Below are 23,069 nucleotides of genomic sequence, written 5' to 3' on the forward strand. Positions count from 1 at the left end.
CTGACAATGTTGGCTGCCACAACATCCACAGCTGCAGAGTTCGGACAACACAGCTGAACTCTGCTGCACTCTGTGCACTGTGGTTACTGCTTCCTTAAAACTGTTTGTTTGGGCCTCCAATCGGGCACTAATTCACGGGAACTTCAGAGAGTATCAACACACACCTTTGCTACGGATGAGAACAGGAACCCAAACTGCCCTGTCAGTTGTGCCATGGAGCCCAGACCTTGTCCCAGTCAGGCTCTCTGTGAAAAGCAAACCCACAACCCAAACCACGCAGTTGTGATGTCAGTGAGTTTAAAGGCAGGCGACTTCTGCAATGTCACACATAAAAAACAGCCTGTGCAATCAAGCTGTAATTATCACCGCTCAGGGGCCATGCCCTTTCTCCCCTCCTGTGCCAGCTCTGACTGCAGGTGACAACCAGAACAAGCAACAGCCCCCAAACATAACCCCCACCAGCTACCACACACCAGCATTTCTAAACCCTGTGCTGTGCTCCACTTACACGTTGTTTTGGTTTTTATAACCCCAAGTGCTTCTTCGAACTACCACTTAAATGACAGCAGTGGGACAGGTGTGGATTCTCTGACCATTACAGAGACACCTATGGGTTCACAACTCCATTAACCCTTTCCAAACTCTTGTGTACGAGTCATGAATGAGGCATTAAGAAAATCACATCCCTCTTGGCAAAGGCTAAGAAACATCTTCCAAAACAAGGTCAAAACATTGGGCATTTTTAAGAAATACTGCAAAACATGTTTTGTGACCAATCCTGCAAATAAAAATGCCCTGATGGCTCCCTGGATGAGCCTCCCTGAGGTCCTGCTGCAGCTGCAGGGACAGCGGGGGATTCCATCTCACATTTTTAAGCAGGCTCCAATTTGCTTTACATTACTAAACAATACTTTTTTAAAGGTCTTATTACTCATCACTTTCTGAAGTCTACAGATGACATGTTGCATGACTACAGCCTATGGATGCTGGAAGCCTTCATTACTGGCAAGGAGATTCAGGCTAATTAGACAAGATATAATCAATGGATCAGGTCAGGTAAACACCATGAAGCAGCACAGCTTGGCACGTGAGTGCTGCTCACATGAGGGAGGCAAGGCAGTACTGATGGACCCAACTCTTACTAGACAAGTTTTACAGCAGGTGAGTATATTCACCTCATAGCTGTCACAGAATAAAGAATAACAGTTACAGTCACCCTCTTCAAGGTGGGGAACTTAACTGGATTCAGCAGAAGAGTTTGGTTTATGCATTTTCATCAATAATCCAACCACGACAGTGCCTGAATGTAAATGAGACCTGGTCTTTAACCACATCAACGTCAGACACGTGGGTTTGTGTCTGCACCTTCCTGTACCAGGATCCTGCAGTGCCCTTCAGCACCCACCAACACTCAAACCCCAACTCAAGCACTGCCACTGCTCTTGTTCTGGTCACCTACATGCAGACAGAGATGAATTACTGTGCTCAGGCACTGATGAAGTGACCAAGAAATAAAACAAACCAAAAGATGAAGAGATGCCGTGGTTTTTAACAGGAAAATGTAACCAATGTATCTGGTCTGTTCACAAGTCCACGAGATCAGCTTAAAAAGGATTTTTATACGCACTGCTGAGGTGCCCTTGGACAGTACCTTTGTATTCATTCTGCCCTAAAGGGAGTCAATTAAGTTGATTATTGTTGGCACGGATGGGCAACTGCATCATTTTTAGGTGCACAACATGTTGCTTCAGGCAGTTTGAGAAGCCAAAAGAGACGAGGTGAGGATTAACAAGTTAAACATCATAAACAACTGCCAGCACCAGTGAGCACAGGTAAATCAGTTCCCAAGGGGCCTCTACCCCTGGCAGGAGATCAGGCATCAGCTCTGTTATTTACTGTTTGAGTTTGCTGAACCCATTTTCTCAATGATCTGAGACCCTGCTTTAACTTCAACCCAGAGCAGTTACATATGACAAGGAAAATGCCATCATTCTGGCAGTGGTGACAGAGCCACAGGTCAGCTGAGGCCACGGCCCGGGCAGGTGGAGAGAGCTCTGCTGAGGAAGCCACATCCGTAATCAGAGGAGGAAATCAGGCACACTTCCCCCAAAATGAACAATGCAGCAATTTACTTGGGAATCTAGAGAGATGTCCGTTTCCTTGAGTCCAGAACGCCAGGACTATTTCTTAGCCTGAACATTTTTTAGCTCCCGAGGAAGGAATCAGGCCACAGAAACTGTCAGGGGCTGCTACCATCACCTGCGAGGAGCTGCGAGGCTGCTGCAGCCCAGCTGTCTGCCTTTGGAAAGGGCAGGTTTCCATCAGGAGGATGCAGACTACTTCACTTTGGTAAAATATTTCCCTGGCCAGCTGGGCTGCAGTTCAAGTGGTAGCAAGACTGTTTGCACAAGCAGCCTTCTGACTTTTAAAAGGCTTTGCTGCTCATTTATACATCTCTCTAAGTGCAACCAACCAGAAAAATCAAAAGACTGATTTGCATCAAAAATTTATCTGGATGATTCCTGGGAAGACTGGTCCTAGAGGCAGGTTTTCAGCCCATGCCAGTCCATGGCCTTGCTCCAGTACTCATCCCATCAGCAGGAAGGCAAACCCCAGCTCCTTGGGAAGAAAGAAATTCCACCCTTCCTACCCCTTCCCGAGGCAATAATGACAAACTGGCCATCCTATAAATTCTCAGTTCACCACAGGTACATTCTGTCTCTAACACCACAAACAGGGCCAGCAGATGACTTACGGGAATTTGTAAGCAAAGTCCATTTCACAACCAGAGCCAACACAGCTCTGTGGGACCACGACCCAATGTCTGTCACCACAGCAGCCTCCCAACACCTCTGCCATACCCGAGCAGCCCACACAGGGGTTTGGAACACATGGTGCCCCGCTTCACCACCTTCCAAGGATTTTGCTCTTTGCCTTTTGCACACCCTGAGAAGCTCAGTTGTGTCTCAGATTTTGGAAGCACATTGTTATTTAGTCAGTGTTTGAGTTATACTGGGGAAACTGGCCTACAAGCAGGACCTGCAGCATGACCTGAGACTGCTGGGCTGGGCTGCCTCATGTCAGTGTCACCTGGTGTCACCTGGCGAGCAAATCACCTGGATGTCATGTTACACTAAATGTGCAAGACAAAATAACCCCCAGAACTGGAGGGTGCTCAGGTACCACAAGTGACAGGCACATTTTGAGAACAGAGCAGTCTTGCTTAAGGTTTTTTCAACTAGCTTCCCAAGATGATGATTACAACATTTCCTAGGGGGCAAGGAATCCTTCAAGGAGAAACACATCAGGGCCCAGCTGCACGGACTGTGAGCTGTGTCTGATGCCAGCTGGGCTGGGCTGGACCCCTCTGCAGTGGGGCTCTCTGAGGAGGACAGGCCTGTCCTGCCTGGGCTCTGCCAGGGGACACTGCTCCAGGACAGCCAAGGAGACAGGGCTCTGCTCTCTCAAAGCAAATAGCATTTTATTCCCACTGTGCTTTTAGCCAAATCACTCCATGCATCTTACAGACTCCTCAGAGGTCTCCAGCATTTTCTCTCAAGTTTTGTGGGGAGGAGAGTGAAGAACAAGGGCTGAGGTGGCCCGTGCAACAAATGGGCTTGGTCAGAGGCTTTGTGCTGGCGTCTGGAGCCCACCCTGCTGTCAGACCCGCTGGGAAACCCCCTCAGCCAGAGCCACAGAACAACAGCCCACACGACTTTAAGCTGAATCACCAGCTAAGGGATTATTAACTTCCAGCTGCGTTCAGCCCCATTTCCTTTGTGCAACAGTGTGTTTAATTGCAGATTCTAATTTACTGTTGCAGAGCACAAGCCCAGGTCCAAGGATAAATTAAATTGACAGCTCCATGGGAAGTTCAGAATTTAACTTCCTGACTTATCTGATTTGATGCAGATACAAATATTTAAATCCAGCCAAGGAAACAAACCGCCTGCTTCTAAGAAGTTACAGCTGGAACAGGGGAAAACGGATTTTGTAGGAAGAGAGGCTGCAGCAATCAGTGCACTGCCACAATGCCCACGGGCACAGAGCAGCCACTGCACAGAGCTTTGGCCGGTGCACTGTGCTCCTCCCCTGCAAGGCTCATTTGGGTTTGGGTTTTTTGGTGGATTTTTCCCTTCAGTGAAAAACTGCTTCGCTATCCTGGGAGTAAGAGGTTCTAGTTTTAAATCTCCTTTGCACAATTTCCCTGTTCTCTTCCCAAGGGAAGCACCGAGCCTGTGAGTGAAACAAATGGAGCTTGGCATACTATCAGTGCCCATCCCCAGACTGATGCACGTTAGTTTTGTTGAAACAGATCACAGCTAAATTCAAACTGCATTAAAAAAAAAAAATATATATAAAAACCCCCAGCGCTTAAGTTTTTAGCACAGCGGAATCCTGTGACAGAGGTGCAGACCCACGGTGAAGGCGTTGCCAGGGAAAACTGCACTCGGGATACTCCCTGCTGCTCGGGATACTCCCTGCTGCTCGGGATACTCCCTGCTGCTCCGAGCTCAGGCAAGCGGCTGCCAGAGAGGCCCCGGCTGCCCGGCAAGAGGAGGAGGAGGAGGTGATGCAGCAGTTGCACAACGTCACAGCCAGGCCGTGTCACTGCCCAGGGCAGAGGGCCAGCTGCCCGTGCAGGGTCAGCCCCCGCCCACGGGCAGCCCCACCACGCCAGCCAGGGCTGGCACTCCCATGTGCTCCCTGCACACGTGGAGGTGGACACTGGCACAGGAGCACTGGCCGCTGGGGAGGGAGGGTGGCTGGGACAGGCCTGAGGTCACTGTGACCTTCTCCATGCTGGGCGAGCCCCACAAGGCCATCTGGCTGACCGACCACTCCTCCCACCGCCAGCCCAGCGCTGCCACACTGACCTACGGACACCCGGACAGTCAGCCCTGTCCCAGCACTGCCATGCTGACCTACGGACACCCGGACAGCCAGCCCTGTCCCAGCACTGCCATGCTGACCTACGGACACCCGGACGGTCGGCCCTGTCCCAGCACTGCCACACTGACCTACGGACACCCGGACGGTCGGCCCTGTCCCAGCGCTGCACACCCCAGACTCGTCACCACAGAGGCTCCTCCCGCAAGCTCCAACATCTGTGGTGCAGAGCTGGTAAAGCAGAGCCGTGCAGCCCCCGCTGGCGAGACAGTCCCAGACCAGGAGGGAATACTGAGCCATAAGCCCTCCCAACCTCTGCATTTTCACTCCACTGACTGATTGAACACATTGCAATTACACCACCCCAAGACCTCCATCAGTCCCAGACGGTGGGCACACACCACAGCATGGGAGAAATCACACCAGAGCAGCCAGGTCGACAGACCCGATCCCAGCCATCCTGATTCCCAGACTGGATCCATGCTGGGAAAAACAATTCAAAGGCGGCACTGAAACAGACCTGAGCAGAAACTTATAGGAAACAAAACATGGTTCTGAATCTGTGAATGCCTTCTGGACCATCAAAAAGCACCTTACACCCCCGAAGGATGTGCTGAGGGTTTCACTCCCAGCGATTTACGGAGCTGTTGGTCCATACGCCCGCAGGCAGCACAGAACTGCACCACACCAGAGACTCAAACACTGCACAAGGGAGCCAGGGAGGAGGGAGAGGCAGGATCAGCCATCTCCACTGACAGTCTCAAACAGAATGTTAAGGTGCTTCCCAAAAGCACAGAGTAAAAACACTGCCAGAGCAGACTCTCTTCACAGAGAAGTCTGAACGTGCATCAGCATCCCCAGGGTGTCAGCCACGACACCAGACACGGCTCCTGACACCCTGACTCTGGAGAGCAGTGATGGGATCACTCTGCTCCCTTACTGCTGATGGAGGCTCATCCCCACAAACATCAGCTGGCCGAAATCCAAAGAAAGGCTCAGATCTTCTCTGATGCCCATTAGGCTGCAATACAACCACACCCCCAAAAATACCTTTTTGAGCAATACAAACAGTGGATAGGTACCATCAGAATTTGCCCCAACCAAAGGCTCTCTGAGGGAAGTCACTGATGAAGACTAACAAGAAGGGCTGAGCCGATCTCACTCTGAGGCATTACTGACTCTCCAAAGTGAAGCTGAAACAAGTAATCAATGTCCAGCACTTCTGAACACCAGAGGGAAATGATGTTTGAGAGGGACTAAGGAAAATGGGAAGAAAGTGAGGAAAAGATGACATTTTATTGTGGAAAAGCCCATTGTGATCAGTCCTCAGCATCCTTTATTCTAGTTAGAAAGTACAAGGTGTACTGGCTCTCTTCATTTGCACCATAAATGCAGCAACTCTTCCAGTTTCCGGATGAATTTTAATTGCATTACGAGCTATTAATTTCACTCACACTCACAGAGGACATCTAAAACTTCTTTTGTGCTACCATTAACCACTTTCACAAACGTTAAACAAGCAAACACAAACGCTAACTTCCCTCCAGCTGCAAACACAACTGAATTTTACCTGTACTTTCCCCCAGACTCATTCCTGGTACCCTACCCACCTGCAGCTTCATGCTGCAACCCCAAATTCCAGGCTTTCCCCGCTTCCAAGCAAATGACCTGTACTCCCATATCCATCTCATTAAATATTTGAGGCATACCAAACCTTCATGGAAATCTGACTGTTTTAGTTAAGCAAACAGAAAACCTCCCCAAATCATACAGATTAAAATTCACCTGAATCCAGAAGTAGCAGCTGAAGTTCACTCAGCCTAGATCTCTACGATCATCTGAGTATCTGCTCCCTGTGTCACCACTGCTGGTAAGGATGTTTTGTGGTTAATTTGAAACTTCTAGAATAAGGAGACTGCATGAAGCAAGTGTTCCTAGAAGATCCAAATGCTCTGGAAACCTGGAGTTTATAAATGACCACATCCTGTGGGAGGAGGAGGAGGAAGGGGACTTTCTCTCCTGTCTTCCTTTGCACTCCCAGGTGAGCTGCAGCCCCTGCCCAGCCCAGCCCACACCCCCGAGCGCTGCACATACCTGGATGTATCGCAAGGCACTCCTGAGGACGCTGAGGTTTGAGGTCTTCTTGTCATCTACGTTGGGGATGTTGCGCTTTAAAGTCTCAAAGCACTCTTTCAAATGTGCACGTCTAAAGAAAACACAGGTGGGTCGTCAGCTCGTGGGACACACACCAGAAACCAATTCCACACAGGGGAGAGCTTAACTGAGGCCTTAATCCAGCAAAGCACCTACACCTGTGCATAGCAGACCCCCAGTCCAGCACAGACATCACAGGGCTGTGTGCCTGGATTCTATCCCAGCTTTGTTAGGAACACTGTGCAGCCTTAAATGAAACATCTCATCTCCCTGTGCTTCCACTGTCACTGTATTTCTGATTTAGCTAGTCAGGCTTGTAAGAGTTTTGGGTCAGGAACTGTTTTTTCTCTTGTATTCACACTGTGCACTGACCCCTGATTTTGGTTCACTGCTTTAAAGGAGTCACACTGTTATGCACACGGGGGTTTGCTTTGCGGGATGAGGGCTTTGCAGGGTGATGGGACGCAGTGGTGCAGTTAAACAGAACATACTGGGAAGCCAGAAATGCAGAACTGAGCTGTAAGAAAGCAAAGCAATGCTGCAAGATTCAGTAAAAGCCACTAAGAATTTTGTTCAGGTTCTTTGTTTAAAAACAAACAAACAACAAACAAAACCCCGCCAAAGCCAAACAAATATTGACAGACTATAGGCCAAAAAAAGAACGTGAATTACAATTAAAAAAACCAAACCCCTGGCTTTCTACGCACCTGTTCTTCTCCAATTTATTATGTACTTCCCTGGTCCCAACCCTGTAACCCAAACAGAACAAAGATCAGCTCAGTGTCAGGTTGAAAACTCCTGCATTGCACCTGTGCTTGCAGCAGTGTGTGTGTGCCAAGGAGATACAGGTCAAGATTCAAAAGCAACAGAGGTGTTCAGATATCACTGGTGTAACATTAGGCACATATATATTTCTGCCTATACTGTTTCAAGATAAACTACATACTTTACATGTGCATTAGATGGACACATTGTGCATATAATGCACACAAGGTACAAACAGGTGTAACCTACACCTATGCTCCAGTGGGACAAGGTTTATGCAGTTTTAAATTCAAATGTACAATACTGGGCAAACACTTCCAACTGCTTCAGGTTTTTACTGTGCCTGAAACAACAAAGCTGAGGATAAACATGGAATGAAGCAATCCAGGAATCCTCCAGTCACTTCTCAAGGAAGAACCAGAGTGAGCTTCTGGTTTTGGAGTTTGAGTTCATCCCCACCCTCCAAATCAGAGGAGTGTTTTTAGGAAAAGCTAAACAAATAAATGTTCTCAGTTTTTCAGCTACAGTGGTGTTTAGGTACATCAGTAGACGTGTAGATTTCAAGTATTTTCAATACACTGTGCAAAGTAATTATTTGCCTTTATCTGAAAATACAGGACATTGAGGTAAACATAATCAATAAATTGTCAGGTATTTGAAAACAAACATTTGTCAGCATTTTCCCATGAAACATTTACAGGCTGAAAAAGACACCTTTTCTGTGCTTATGTCTAATGGAGTAGTTCTAGGGGGACACAGTGGTGAGCTGGGCTCCACACTGGGAGCACAGCCCTCCCAGCTTCCCAGAAGCAAAGCTCAGTGTGATGGCACAGGAGCAGTTTGTGGGTGCACCTGTAGCCACCCCCCTCAGACTCGTGCAGCCTGCCCTGGTACCCCCATGCCAGCAGAAACTGGCTCCACAGCCATCTGAACCCACACAGGGGCAGTGACAGGGTCGCTTGATCAAAGCACAGGCTGATGGACCCTTCCCACAGCTGGGTGTTTTACAGAAAGGCTCTCAAGATCCCAGTTTTCCACAGAGAAATCACACTGGCGTTTTACCAAAGCCTTTACCTTCACAAACTCTTATCTGCATTACTTATGTTGTTTCCTTCTATGCATTTTGGGATCTCTATATCCCAACGGACACTGTGAACCCTTTTTCTGTCCACTACATGTTACATCTCCTCCAGCCCTCCTGGGACTTGCACACCATCTCCAACACCACTGCCAGGAGTCATCCCCCCACTGCAGAACGGTCCCAGGCCCAGACAGCACAGCCCAGGAGGGAAGACTGAACAGATCCAGGTCACTTATCCTGCAGGAAAACTAAAGAGCCAAGGGAAACAGGTAAAACTGCTGCAAAGAAGGGAATGGTTTGTTCTCCCATTCCAAAGCAGTAATACCAGACAGTATTGGGATGCTGTGGTCTGGAAACAGCCACCTACGGAGAAGGCAGAGTCACCACCAGCCAAAGTCCTTAGGAACAAGTCAGATAAACATTACCCTACCCTGGAACAACATCAAAGCCACAAGTCCTGTCTGAGGGTGCGGGCAGATTAAACAGCCTTCAGCCCCTTCCAGCTGCAGGATTCTGGGCGAGCAGGAGGCTCTCAGCACTTACAGCACTGAGAAACTGAAACAGCAGCTAAGATAATCCCTGTCCTGGGAATGACATCTCCCAGATCACATCCCAGTTTTCAACAAAGCTCCTGCAAGCAGCAGTGCCATGTAATTTCCCTGACCAGTACAAGCAGAGATCTTTTGTCAAACATAACACCAGGTGCCACCTGAGATCAGACAGGCAGGGCTGGGACTTGCTTCCTAACACCATTCTGGCTTGGAAAAAAAAAGTCCCGGTACAGAATATTACAGTGTGGAGTCAGGGAGGAAAATAAAATCCCATCAAGTTGAAAAACCCTGTTCTCAGCAATCCAAACAGACATCAAACATCCACAGGTCTCAGTATTTCTGATCTGACAACGCTTTGCACAAGCAGGAGCTGCCCCAGAGTGATGCAGGTTTCGGTACCATCTTTGCCTGGTCCCTGCTGGACACCTCCACACACATGGTGCACTCACCCTCCAATTCTCTTCTTGAGCTCGATGGGTTTCAGGTCGTCTGCCGGGGCCAGCTTCAGGGCGCCGAGGGGCGCGGGCGCTGCCGGGTGCTGCAGGGGCTGGATGGGCTGCGGGACCACGTGGTGCTGGGAGATGGCCAGGACCGGCGCCGGGTAATGCTGGAGCTGCTTGGGGCTGCCCGATGGCGGGGTGGCAGCTTTCCCATCCGGCAGATGTGGGCCCGGCGGCCTCTGGATCACCGGAGCCACCGACGAGGATTCCTTGGGGACACTGGGAGTGCTTACAAGGGGCTGGTGGCGTTGCACGAGCGGCGGGGACAGGGCGGTTTGGGCCGCTTGCTGGGGGGAACTGGTGACAACAGGGATGGGAATGACTGAGATGGGGGCTGCCAGGGGCGGGGGTGGCGGGGGCACCGGGGCCGGGGGGGAGACGGGCACCAGCAGTTCGCTTCGGGGCTCCTCCGGGGAGAGGGCACTGTTGGCCCGCGGCACGCTGGCCTTGCTGGCCTTCTTCTGCTCCTGCTCCCTCTCCAGGCGGAGCTTCTCATGCTTCTCATTCTCCTCTGAAAGAGAAACACTGACAGTGAGCAGTGGCACTTCCCTGACCTTCCCCAGCCGCAGCCTTGAACCAACACAAGGCAGGCTCCTTAAATTAAAACACCCCATGCTTTGTACTGCCCTGAGTAAATCCCAGCTCAATGGACACTGCACTGATACAAACCCGTCAGGGGTTTTTACTGCTGTGGCTTTTATTCAAGCTCCTAAACTTGGCTTTGATGTGTGTATGTTCCTATATGTTTTTATAACACCATACAAAGTAAATGAAATCTGTGTGGCCCGACTAGCAAAATAAACCTCATCAAATGCGATCCAGGGCTCCGGCTTTAATTGCGTGAACATGGCACAAGCAAAATTTATTTATACAAGTCCTGTGGCGCCAGTGGCCCTGGCATCTAGACATCACACAGCCTTAATCAAATATCTCCAAACCCACTGTCCATGAGGCTCAGCAGATCCTGCTCCTGACTGCTGCAACTAAAAGTGCTGCACCAACCTCTTCAAAGTAATATACAGATATTTGGAAAATAAACCCTTACTTCATCAAGGAAGGATCGTACGGTTGGGTGTCCTCTCATATAGTTGCCAGTATCAAGAGGAAGCTCCAAGAAACATCCCAACAGAGCCTGTTCCCAGGAAAAGCTTGGGCTCAACTGAAACACTGAAGCTGGGGTGTATATTTAGGAAATTTGATAGAAGAGAGTGTATCCTGCCACCTGGAATTACCAGGTTATGTTCAACCCTGCAGTGATCTTCAAGAAGAAGCTGCACTGAACACAACAAGGGGAAAGGGCCCCCCCAGGCACAGAGCTGCCCAGCCCTCACCACACCTGAGGGGCCCTGCCACTGCTGGGATAATTTCTTACCTGCCTTTTAATTTTGAGGGGTGCTAGTGCAAAAGCTACAGAGAGAATAAAGGGAACAAAACTCTTATTCCTGATTCTGAACGCCCTTTGGTACGTGTGACTGCACAGTGACACTGCCCCAGATTCAGTCGACGTGATTTCCTGAAGTTCAGCTGCAGCAACAGCCCAAACACACCCCACCCACCTCAGGAGCTCACGAGCAGGGTCAGGCACCCATCTGACTGGGTAAACACTGTCCAGCAACCACATGGGGAGAAACCACCCCCGGACTGAGCTCCAGCACCAGGGCTGCAGACCCAGTCCTTGACCCCACAGCACTTGGAAAGGCACCCATGAAACTCCATGATCAGGAAGGATTTCACATCCATACACCACTCCTCCCAGGGTTGCCCGAGACTCAAATCCAAAGTTTTAATTCAACTCCTGCAGCACAAGTAGGGGTAAGTGAGCATAAGATCTGACTGACTCCAAAAGAGGAGGCAGGATGTTTAAGCAGCAGCTGAGGCTGAAAGCAGCATTGCTCTGTATTTTCTCAAAATATTTCAGGGTAATTATCAATATTTCCTTAAAGGAAGAAGCAAAGCAGTGCAGGGTGGCAAAAACCCCAGCAGGAATCTCCTGATGTAAACACAAATCTTAACTACTTACAGTTTCTGAGTGGCTCAAATGAACAACATTAATAACCAATACAGAAAAGCCCTTTGTCTGCAGATCTTTTGCTCCACTTTGCTGCTGGTTCGCAGCCAGAGCCAACGTGATGGCCCTGGCACAGGGCACACGAGGAAACCCAACCCTGGGGAGCTGCTGACTCACGGTGTTCCCTGCGCGTGTCCGGCCACGCTGCAGCTCCAGGGCAGCTCCAGGGCAGCTCCGGGGCAGCTCCGGGGCAGCTCTGGGGCAGTTCCAGGGCAGCTCCAGGGCAGCTCCGGGTACCCGGTTGGGCACAGGCAGAGCAGCGGGGACCGAGTGGTACCAGCGCTCTGGGCACACACCAGACCACAGACCACACAACTTCCACCCAGACTTCAAACTGCACCGAGACGGAGAGGAGGGAGCAACAAGGGAGTCCGTTAATGGGAAGCCCTGGCGGGGTCTGGTCAGGGGAGTGGGACCTGCCTGGGCTGCACTGGCGGCTGGAGGTGACGTTGCCACAGCACAGCAGAGGATCCAGCCAGGAGAGCCACGGGCTGCGCTGGCAGCGCTGCCAGGCGGGAGCAGGAGTGGGCACGAAACTCCTACAACGGCAGCGTTCCTTCCTCGGGGATGCAGGAGAACAGGGAAGCAAGGTTAAAGCACGCCTTAGTGATCAGAAATATTTATGTAAATGTCTCTGGAAGCAGGTGCAGCCCTTGGGCTGCTGACAAGCTGCCAGCAAGGCCTTTGGTGTTGCAAATCTTGAGCTTCCTTGAGCTAAAGAGTTTATTTCAAGGATTTTTTTTAGCCAAAATCTGACACCAGTGAGCCCCTGTCCCTTTGTGTCTGACTCATCCACAGGCAGAAAGGATCCACACTGCCAACCCCTCCCCAGCAAGAGGACTGGAGGGTCCCTGAGTCACCTCTTAGGACAGAAACCCTTCCATTGGGTGATAAAATCCTGTCTCCTGCTCACTTTGTACTCACACCTTGCATACAAACCAAAGACACCCTTTGAAAGAAACCCCCTCGAGCTCTATGTTTTCCCATATGAAGGAAGTTCACCCATGTTCAGTCACAGGTACATGTCAGGGATGAGTGACCAGCACACCGTGTGCTCAGACACACGTTGAGGTTCATTCCTTCCCATGCAGCACACTCAGCACAGCAACTCCTGCAGGCCCAGACACAGAAAGAAGCCAAGGCTCAGGGTATCCCCTTGGGCTACGAGGACAGCTGAACCCAAAGGTGCACCCCAAAATTAGGTCTGATTTCCACTCATTCTTGACACTCTTATCAAGGGGACTGACGATGAGACAAACCAAGTGAGTGAACCAGCTCTGAGAACCCTGCAGGGGTCTGAACCACAGGCCAGGCACGAAGGGACCAGGAATCCCACCCTGCCCACACCACTCTGTCTGCCATCATGCCCTCGTGCTGAGAGCAGGGACCTCAGCTCCCTGGCCATGCCACCCAGACAGTGACAGCAACACCAGCAGCCATGGGACAGAACAGCAAATCCTGTCCTAGGAGGACACAGAAACAGGGTCAGCACTTCTGACCGGTGGCCTGGTGCTATTTTAAGGCCCTGATGGTCCAGGAATACACAGTACCAAGGCACTCTTAACTTTGTTACCTAATAATCTGCTGCGTTTAAATATATCTCTTCCCTTTTGCCTGCCCTGGAAACACCACCCACCTGTCACAGCCAGGGCTGCAGACACAGAGCAGTGTGGGGCAGAGCCACACGTGCCCCCAGGCCCCAGGGCACAGCCTGAGCCTCCCGGGGCAGTGCTGGAGGAGCAGGCCTTAAGGAATGTCAGTGCCCTTTTAATGCTCCTATTTTTCACTAGGGACACTGTCAGTACTCAGAATTTATCAAGGGTGTGTGCCTTTGCATAGCCAATCATCCTACTTCTGTGCTCTGTGTGTGCTCAGTGGTCCCTCCCCAGCACATGGACATCCCTAACTCTGGAACAGGGAGGTACTGGCAGTTCTGTGGTGTCATTTTCTGAATGGTCTGAACTGGTTTTCTGAACCATTCAGTGCTTCTGGGAACTTATTCTGCACACCCTGAACAGCTACATCCCCAGAGAGGAGTGGCCTGGGTGTCACTGACACAGGATCTGGAGCAGGGTCACCTGCAGCAGTCGCCCCAGGTTCCTACCCGGAAAGTGCTGGGGACAGAAAGAATCTCCAGGTATTTCCTCCTCCCAGGGCCAGCCTGGAGGGGGACAGCCATGCCAAGAGGAAGGGCAGGCTGGAGCCTGAAGGTTGGTTTCTGTTTCTGCAGGTCCCTGGCTCTGCAGAGGAGAACCAGGAAAGGGAAGATAAGAACAGTCAGCAGAACTGGAGCTCAGCAAAGCTCAGCCTGAGCCAGGCAAGCTCTGAGTCATAGTGAATGCTGCTGACACCAGAGGCTGCAGCAACCAGCCATGGGTGCTTCCAGGCCCAGGAACACACTGTAGGACTGAGACCCCTTTGAAATCGGGACCCCTTTCTCTGAGCCCCTCTGAATCCTGGATGACAACAGCACAACACAAGCCCCACTTTTCTCTACCATCTTTGCTAAAGTCTCACTGTTTGGTGTCCCTTTGCACTGCTGCTTCCCCACCAGTAACGTGGCAGACCCCCCACGGCCTTGCTTCCCAAACCCCTCCAGGCCATGCCCACAGCGCCGAGTTGGCTGCCGGGCACCTGGTGACACTTCAAGCCTGATACCAAACCGTCCCATGTCCCTTCCTCCTCACACACACTGGGCCACGATGGCACCTCAAAAAAAGACTGAACCGTGTTTTAGGAGCATGCTGGTCACAAAGGATCCTGAAATGCTTCACAATTAGAACTCAGAAGAGCGAGAGCTAAGCCAGCCCTCCTGGGGGTTTGGTTTCAGGGTTCAGAGACCCCCACTCCCACCTGACACTCTCCCTGCTGAGCAATCTCACTGCACTGGCACTGCTGCCACATGCTCACACCTCATCTGCAGACTGGGTCACCATTCACTGCTAACAACAGTACTCAAACCTCCACTTTATCAGCCAAAGGATGATCACACCTTTATGTCATATCTCTAAAGGCAAAGGAAAATCAGCCCTCATGTGAACTATCCCTCCTCAGCACCAACCAGTACAGACCATTAGTGAAACCGGTGACCTTGGTATCCAAACCTGATTTCAATTAAGAGAAATGACAAGGTGATCTTCTTGCCTGATAAAATCTAGCAAGCACACACATTTTATTCCTACTTTATGGAGACAGGTGGCTTACAAGGAAGCATTTACTTTCAAACAAAACCCCTGCAGCTCCTGGAATGCAGCAGGGAAAGACCCCCAAGAAATCTTGTAGTTCATCTCCCAAGCCCCAAAGAGGAATCAACCATAACCAAATAAATACCTGGCAGACGTTTCTCACATTAACAGCCTTTCCAGTCTCTATGGATAATTTACATTATGCTTTAATATGCTGCTCCAGCACTTAACTGAAACCCTGAATCAGCTCCAGAGAATCATTTTAGCTGCATTTTAGTTATAACTAACTCTTAGTGGTCAAAAGAAAGAAATAAAGCACCAGGATTTAGCTGCACTACAAAGGAAAAGAAAACAGATCAAAACTGCTAAAAAACCAAAACCACCATGGAGAGTCTTATCTGTACACAGACACCCCAGGGCCAGCAGGTCGCCGAGGGGCCGAGCATGTCACCTGCTGTCGTGGCTGCAGCACCACACTTTGGTGGGCTGGAGGGATGCAAAATTCCTGTTAGGTACCGTGTATCTCCTGTCTGCAGGACTTGGGATGAAGTGCAGGAAAGCACTGGCTCTAACAGGTGGAGTGGGCACGTGCTGACTCTGCTTCAGCATCCAAGGAGCCTCCCCTGGGCAGCCAACCAGGTGAGCTGTCCTACACAAGATGGGCCTCAGTGCTTTTCCACCATGCCTTGGTATTCTTAAGAGACAGAGAGACAAGGTAATGTGCTGTGATAAGCATGTTTTTGTCAGCTGAACAGCTTCTGTGTCACAGTTCAGAGCAAAAAGCTCGCCGATGACAGGCAGGATCCAACCCACTCGCTCCCACACACATGAGGACACTGCTGCCCCTGCTTCTGGCCCAGAGACAGGGGGACACACTGCAGGGACAGCAAACAATGATGTGCCTTAAATGTACAGGTTGGAAAAGAACAGTAAACGTGAGCTGACTTAACAAATTCTATTATAAACAAACTATGTACTCTTAAAACAGATCAAAAAGCCCACAGACGTGCCCTCAGAAGAAACTCTAAGACCCCACTTCATCCACTGCTGGCAAGTGCTCTGCAGGCTGCTTTGAGTCAGCCAGCAAACACAGTGTGTGTGTTACACAGCCAGCAAGGGAGCATGGACAGGTGAAAGGCCTTCAGTGAGTGATGGCAAAACCAGACCTGGCAGTTAAGAGCCAGCTGTCAGGTAAGTGTGTTTGCTCCAGGTAACACTCCTCAATCCCGACAGGAGAACCAGGGCTCACTGCTGCACCTTCAACCCAGCGCTGTGCCAGGGGCTGTTTCCACAGGCTGCTCACACTAGCCAGCTCTCTTCACACGGAAATTAATGGAAGTGTGCAAATTACCCTTCAGAATCCTAACTCCATACTTGAAAAAGAGATAAGAATCAAGGGTATCTGCCCATCAAAGCCCATGCACAGGAGTCTCCTCCATCACCCGAACTGGCCACACCAGGGTGGTTATCCTTGCCATCCCAGGACAGTCATCCCTGCCATCCCCAAATTCACAGACATTGCTCTGTCACAGAGCAAGGCTCTTCCCAAAGTTAAACTCTAATTCTTAGAGTCTGCATGTCACTCTGGCACTGTTTTCCTCAGAGCAGCAGTCCAGAAGTAGATAAACTCCACACTTCTTGTTGGGAGGTGCTTTAACCTCCCCTGAAAGAAACCCCGGTGGGTGTGCTGCCTGCAGCAGCCAGTGATGGCTAAGGACATGGCCACATACCCCTGGAGCCACTCAGGACCCACATGCACCCCGGGGAGACAGAAACCAGCAGCAGCCAAAAAGATGCATCCCAACATCACATTGACAAGACCTGTGGAGAGACACCAGTGGGGGACCTCACTGAGCACAGCACCGAGCCCAACCACAGACGCTGGGTGTGAGCGGGTTCTCCTCCTCACCCATCAGCATGAGGCAGGCGGCACCACAGCCAAAGGAAACCTTTCTGGTCACCACACACCTTGTTATCACTCCCAGGCAACTGAGTGCCCAAATGGCAGTCTGTGAGAAGGAAAAGCCCATAACTGTGCTTGCTGCAGGGTCACTGCCCGCGCTAGGAACGGTGTGAAGGAACTGCAGCACCGGGAGAGCAGCGAGCGCAAGCTGAGCACTCACAGATGAGCATCTATGGGAAAAACCCTAAGAAAACAAATATTAGTTACTTGCAATTATAAAGAAATTTGTTTTTCTTAGATCACAAAACATTCTTGGATTAACCTAAAGTCAAAGAAATCAGCCACCCTGTAATTCAAGTCCAGTGTCTCTGGAGCTTGCACGTAACAGAGGAAGGACCCCGGGCTGTGGGTCTGTGCCGTGTAAATATGAGTTTATGTGCCTGGGAGCCACGTGCTTACAGCAAGAGGGTTACAGCAGCAGCAGCAGCAGCATTGTGAAGCATGAACACAGGTGGAGACAAGAGTGCTTCAGCATCCTGACCCCCAAAACCACGAGAAATGCTGGTGTGTGGCCCCCACAGTGTGTGTCACTGTCTGCATCCCCATGGTGTTCACAGTATAGAAATGCATCACATCAGCTGCTCCCTTCACCTCCCCACAGCTGTTGGTTTGTTCCCCACAAATTAACGAGATCCAAATAACAATATTACTGGTACCATCATTTACAGAACATTTGTCACCATGTAGGAGAACGGGTTTGCTGAGCACACACACAGAGTACAGATGAGGAGCCAAACCACTGCAGTTTCATTTCTGTTACATTTCTCTGCAAATCTACAGAAAATTCGTCCAGTTGTAAGAAATTCTCCAAGTCACACAGGCCCAGCAGGAAGCATCCAGCAAACCCCAGCACACACACGGGATCACACTGGGGTGTGGAATGAGCACACAAGCAAAAGAGCCTCAAAGCCTACTATTTTAAGTCAGTCAATGTTTATGTTGTAGAAGTGTCAGGTGAGGATTCTGTAGATGTATATGGGCAGCTGTATCACTACAAAGCAAACCATTCCCCATAACCCAGCCTGTCACCTGCATTTTTCCTCCCAGCTTATTGGAAGACAACAACCAACCACTTGTGCTGCATCCTTCCAATTCCAGCAAGGTCTGAACCCAGCTGCAACACCGAGTGGTTCAGCTCGAGGACCCCACAGCACCCAGGTCCCTTTCACCCCGAGGCCCCACGTCGTGATTCCCTTGGGAGCTGTCACTCTCATGGGTACAGCTCAAGCTGATGTACCCAACTATGCTTTTTTCAGAAACTTGAAATGCTGTTTTCTGAAATACTTATACATATAATACGCAATATTCAATAGGCTTTTGGGTAAACATCTTGTAAATGCAGTTTGAACCACTCTCTAGGATTCCCTGGGCCAGGAGCAGTGACACGGGGTGGGCTCCACACCATGAACCACCTGGGTCTCCCTGCTGTGGGTCAGGGTGGCCTGCAACAGGTTTCACCCCAGAAAACCCTATCATTGTCACAAACAGCTCCCCAAAGCAAGAAATCCCTCAGAAGCTGAGGGCACAGGAGACAACTGCTCTGGTTATAAATTAAGTAAAGCAAAGCCTACATGGTTTAATTTTCCACCGGTGGAAGAGGCTGAAGGGGCAGGAGAAGCCACACTGGTCCCTGCTGGGACACGGCCCAGAGCCGAGCAGAGGCAGCGGCCACGGGCGGGGAACGGGACGTCACCGCTCAGACGTGTGTGTGCTCACAGGAACCAGCCCAGGGTGCTGCACCAGCACCCCACTCCCATGGCAAGGGCTTGAGCTCTCCCACCAGCTGCACCCCAAAGCTGGAGATGATCCAGGTTGCACCCCAGTAACCATCAACCGCAAAAAGAACGACAAAGCGGTGATGAAAGCTGCCAGCCTGACCTCCCAAAGTCCAAGGAGAATGTGAAGATCCAAATGCTGTTTGCTTTCAAGGAATTCTTCATCTCCTCTCCTTGAAAGCTCTCCCTCTCAGTCCCACACTGCACAGAGCACAGTCTCCACCAGCTCTGTCTGGCTGGAGGTGGCCCTGGTGCTCCTGGTGGGTGGGATGAGCTGTGCCTCACACCCCATGTTTTCCTGAGCAGGTCCTGCAGTGCTCCACATGACAGGGATCACCACAGAGGGGACCTGCCATACCTTGACCATCTTCCCTCCCTGAGACATTCTGCTCTCCTTTCCTCCACAGCCTTTCTGGTTTTCCTTCTATCAGTTTGTTTTTCATAAAGATGGGACGATGAGTGTTTGGCTGATTGGGAGATATTTCCCACCCTTTATTCCCAGGTACGGAAAACCAAAAGTGTAGGTATTATGGGTGTGATACCCCCAGCAGCCTTAGATCAGCTCAGGTTTACATCATTTAATGCTGTACCCAACATGCATTGATTTTCAGGCCGGACTGGACTCCTGGAGTTCTGCAGGGTAACTGGGGGTGTAACGCAGACCATAACACTTCTCAGAACACAGATTTGAAGGGGCAGGAGAGGAAGAAGGCAAGGGAAGGAAGCCAACCCTGAACACTTCATTGCTTCCCAGTCTTTCCCAGCTACTCCTCTGCTTGTGCTCTCCCTGACATCTTCCTGCCACCCAAAGGTCACACGCCGGGCTCCTCCCTCCCGTGCCACAGATCTTCCTGGTGCTCGGACTTCCCTGACGTGGCCACGTTTGCACTGATGCTGCTACTCCTGCAGCTGGCTCAGGCCTGACATGTCTGTGCAGCAGGCACGGGACCTGTGCCCCCAGCAGTGCCTGAGAGAGCCACAACAGACTCCACACACTCGCCCTGGCAGCTCCTGCCTGCAGCGGGCTCTGGTGTAACACCACATCCTTACCCATCCCTGCAAGCTTCTCCTGGAGCTGGGAAACCTGCATGATGTCTTTTCCTTGGAGTGTTGCCTTGCCCATGCCCCACTCGGCAAGGATTCTTGCCTCAGAGGTTGCCCAGCACGATGAGCCAGGTCCCTCCTGCTCCTCTGTATCCCAGACCCCCACTTGTCGCGCCCACTCACAGGATGTTCCCACAGTGTGGGGCAGCCGGATCACAGTGGGAATCTCTCCGGCAGCAGGAGCCACCACTCACGGCCCTGCAGAGCACGAGCCCCGGGCACAGCCACCCGGTGCGAGCCCGGAGGTGGTACCAGCACGGGGCTGGCAGGGCCGAGGGGGCTGTCCCGGGCCGGAGCTGTCATCGCCCGGCGGGGAGCGCGGCCCCAAATCCCGGGGTTTGTTCTGGGCTCGGGAATCCTGCCGGCCTCGCATCACCGCATCCCCCGTCTGCTGCGTGACTCATCACCGACACAATGGGCGGCGGCGGCGGCACAAAGCGCCGCTCCCGCAGGTCCACCCGAGTCCCCGCGCCGGGGCCGCCGCGGGAGCGGGGCCGGGGCTGTTCTGCAGCCACGCGCGGGCGGCGGCCCCCGGGGCACGGCCGCGGCTCCCGGAGGGCCCGGTACCGCCGAGCCGACAGAGCGGTGCGGGGCGTGCGGGCGGTGCGGGGGTTCCCCCGTCCCGTCCCGGGGTCCCGGGCGGGTCCCGCAGCCCCGGGGGGACCGCGCGGGGCGGGACCGCGCGCACGTGGTGAGGGGCGGGGCCTTGCGCGTCACGGCCCCGCCCCCCCGCCGGCCGGGGACACGCAGCGCGCGGGGCGGGGGCGGCGGCGCCCCCGGCGGGAGCGGGGCCGGCAGGGGCCGCCCCCCCGCACGGAGCCCCCGAAGGGCCGCGCCGCGCTGCCCCCGAGCCCCCCGTGCCCTGTCACTGCCCCGCCCGCCCCGGGCTTCCCCCGCCGCCGCCGCCCCGGCCGGGCCCCGCCGGCAGCGCAAAGCCCGCGCCGGTGCCCCCCCCGCCCCGGTACCCGTGCCCGCGCCGGCCCGGCCGGCCGGGGCTGTCAGGCGCGGCCCCGCGCGGGCGGCCCCTCACCACGTGCGGTCTGCTGCTGCTGCGCTTGCCACTCCAGAAACCGCGCCGCCTCCAGCAGCGTCTCGATGCTCATGGCGCGGGCCCGGCCGCCGCCGCCGCCGCCGCCGCCGCCGCCCGGAGCGCGGGCCCGCCCCGCCCGCTCGCCCCGGGCTCGCCCCGCCGGCCGCAGCGCTGGCGACAAGATGGCGGGTGGCAACAGAAACACAACAGGCGGGCGCTGGCGCGGCCCCGCTACTACGCGGCGGGCGGCGCCAAGACGTGGAGCGGAGCGCGGGGCGCCGCCCGGACGGGACGGGGCGGGCCGCGACGCGGCGGCCGGCCCAGCCCGGGGCCCGCGGGGTCGGCCCCGCGGCTCCGCCGGCGGCGCGGGGCGGGCGCGGCCCCGGGCGGCCCCGGAGCGAGCGCGAGGCGCGGGGCGCGGCGGGCGCCGGCCCGATCCGGCGGCGGCGCGATCCGGGCGCCGCGTTTTGCGGGCGGCGCTCCCCCCGCAGTGCGCTCGCGGCCCGGGCCGCGCTGTCAGCGCGCGCGAGCCAATGGGCGCGCAGCACAACACGCGTGCTGCCCTCCACATGGGCGCCCCGCGCCGCCGCGCGCCTTAAAGGGGCCGCGCCCGCCGCGCCCGCCCCGAGCACGTGCGGGCCCCGCACCCGCCGCGCCCGCCCCGCGCGCCCCCGGCCGGGACAGATAACGGCGCTGCGTTAAACGCCCGTCCCTTGCGGGGCGGCCCGTGCGAGAGCTGTGCCCCGCCCGGCACCGCGCTCGGATCTCCGCGGGAGGGGCTCGGCCCGGCTCTGCCCCCGCAGGGCTCCGAGTTCTGTCCCGTTCCTGCAGAACCGTCCTGAGCTGCCCCGAGTCGCAGGCTGTGGGTGCGTGTGCCCGGGAGCTCTGGCGTGTCCTGTGCCGTACCCGGTGGGCGGCTGCACGGGAGGGAACGGCCAAGCCCTTTCTGTGGATAAAGGCGAGGAAAGAAGGGAGCACGTTGGGAAAGGTCAGCCCCGTCCTTTGGAAACACCTTCCAGTGCAGCACTTATGCGTAACTTGAGCAACGTTTTCTTTTGTACAGCCCCTTTGTCATTAGCTTGCACAACTAAATTGAACTTCGATTATCCACACAGAAATTTTCCATTCCAAGTATCTGTCTCTGATTGACTTCAAGATACTGAAGTAAAGGGAAAGAAACTGATTAGAAAAACCAATTCTTCTCATGGAAGGAATGGGATTGAAAAAACCCAATTTTCATGTGAGAATTTTTATTCTACTTAAAAACATTAAGGAATTCACAACCCAAAAACTACCCTGAGGAATGGCCTTGGAAGGTGACAAACCCAAACCCTCATGAGCTGGGCCGTACTGGTTTGTGGAGCTTGGGGCTGACTCTGAGGTGCTCCTGTTCCCCAGTCAGGGTGATATCTTGTCCTTGCTCAGCGTGTGGCTGGTGGCCTCACGTACTGCACGCTCATCAGATCCTCCTCTGCACATGGAAGGAGTCATTTCCTCCTGGGCTTTGCCATGAACTCATTCCTGTGTTATCTGAATTCCTCACCACATAATGAGGGTATCATCATCATGCACGAGCAGCAGAGGTAGATAAGATGTAGATGTGGATAAAGCCTGGCCACAGTAACTCACCTGGTACCTTCAGGCAGGAGTAGCTCACGGAGGGACGAGCTTCATTTCTCACGGAATTTCTCAGCTGCCTTCCAATCATCCATCTTCTCTGCAAACCACCTCACTCACTCCTCCCTGCAATGAATGAAGAAGTTTTAGCACCAGGAATGGCTTCCATCAGCCAGCCTGGTTCCCCAGAGCACTGCCCGGGCTGTGTGCTGAGCTCAGCCGGTGGAACAGCACCGTGAATCACACAATGCACGTGGCCTTAGGGAGCTCAGACAGAGCTCTTTAGGGCAGACCAAACCTGACATCTCACAAGTTCTCCCCTTTGTAACCTGGATGTGTTCAGGTATAATTTGCATGTGTTGTGTGTGAGTGCATATGTTACATCC

General features: G+C 53.1%; 1 protein-coding gene across 2 annotated transcripts in view; it reads right to left on the reverse strand.

Annotated features, from left to right (window-relative positions):
• Positions 1-22,809, reverse strand: part of MNT (MAX network transcriptional repressor) — a 34,751-nt gene extending 11,942 nt beyond the window's left edge. The window contains exons 1-4 of one of the 2 annotated variants that reach the window (XM_032707377.1): positions 22,696-22,809; positions 9,891-10,452; positions 7,752-7,793; positions 6,985-7,096 (exon numbers count right to left, since the gene is read on the reverse strand). In XM_032707377.1, coding sequence (XP_032563268.1) covers positions 6,985-7,096; positions 7,752-7,793; positions 9,891-10,452; positions 22,696-22,774 — 795 coding nt within the window. In that variant the 5' untranslated portion in view covers positions 22,775-22,809. Of the gene's footprint in view, positions 1-6,984; positions 7,097-7,751; positions 7,794-9,890; positions 10,453-21,066; positions 21,150-22,695 lie in introns of those variants that run through there. The other variant, XM_032707379.1, reaches the window with a different exon arrangement.
• Positions 22,810-23,069: the final 260 nt, after the last annotated feature.

Source organism: Chiroxiphia lanceolata, chromosome 20, assembly GCF_009829145.1.
Source record: "Chiroxiphia lanceolata isolate bChiLan1 chromosome 20, bChiLan1.pri, whole genome shotgun sequence".
In the NCBI taxonomy this organism is placed as follows: domain Eukaryota; kingdom Metazoa; phylum Chordata; class Aves; order Passeriformes; family Pipridae; genus Chiroxiphia; species Chiroxiphia lanceolata.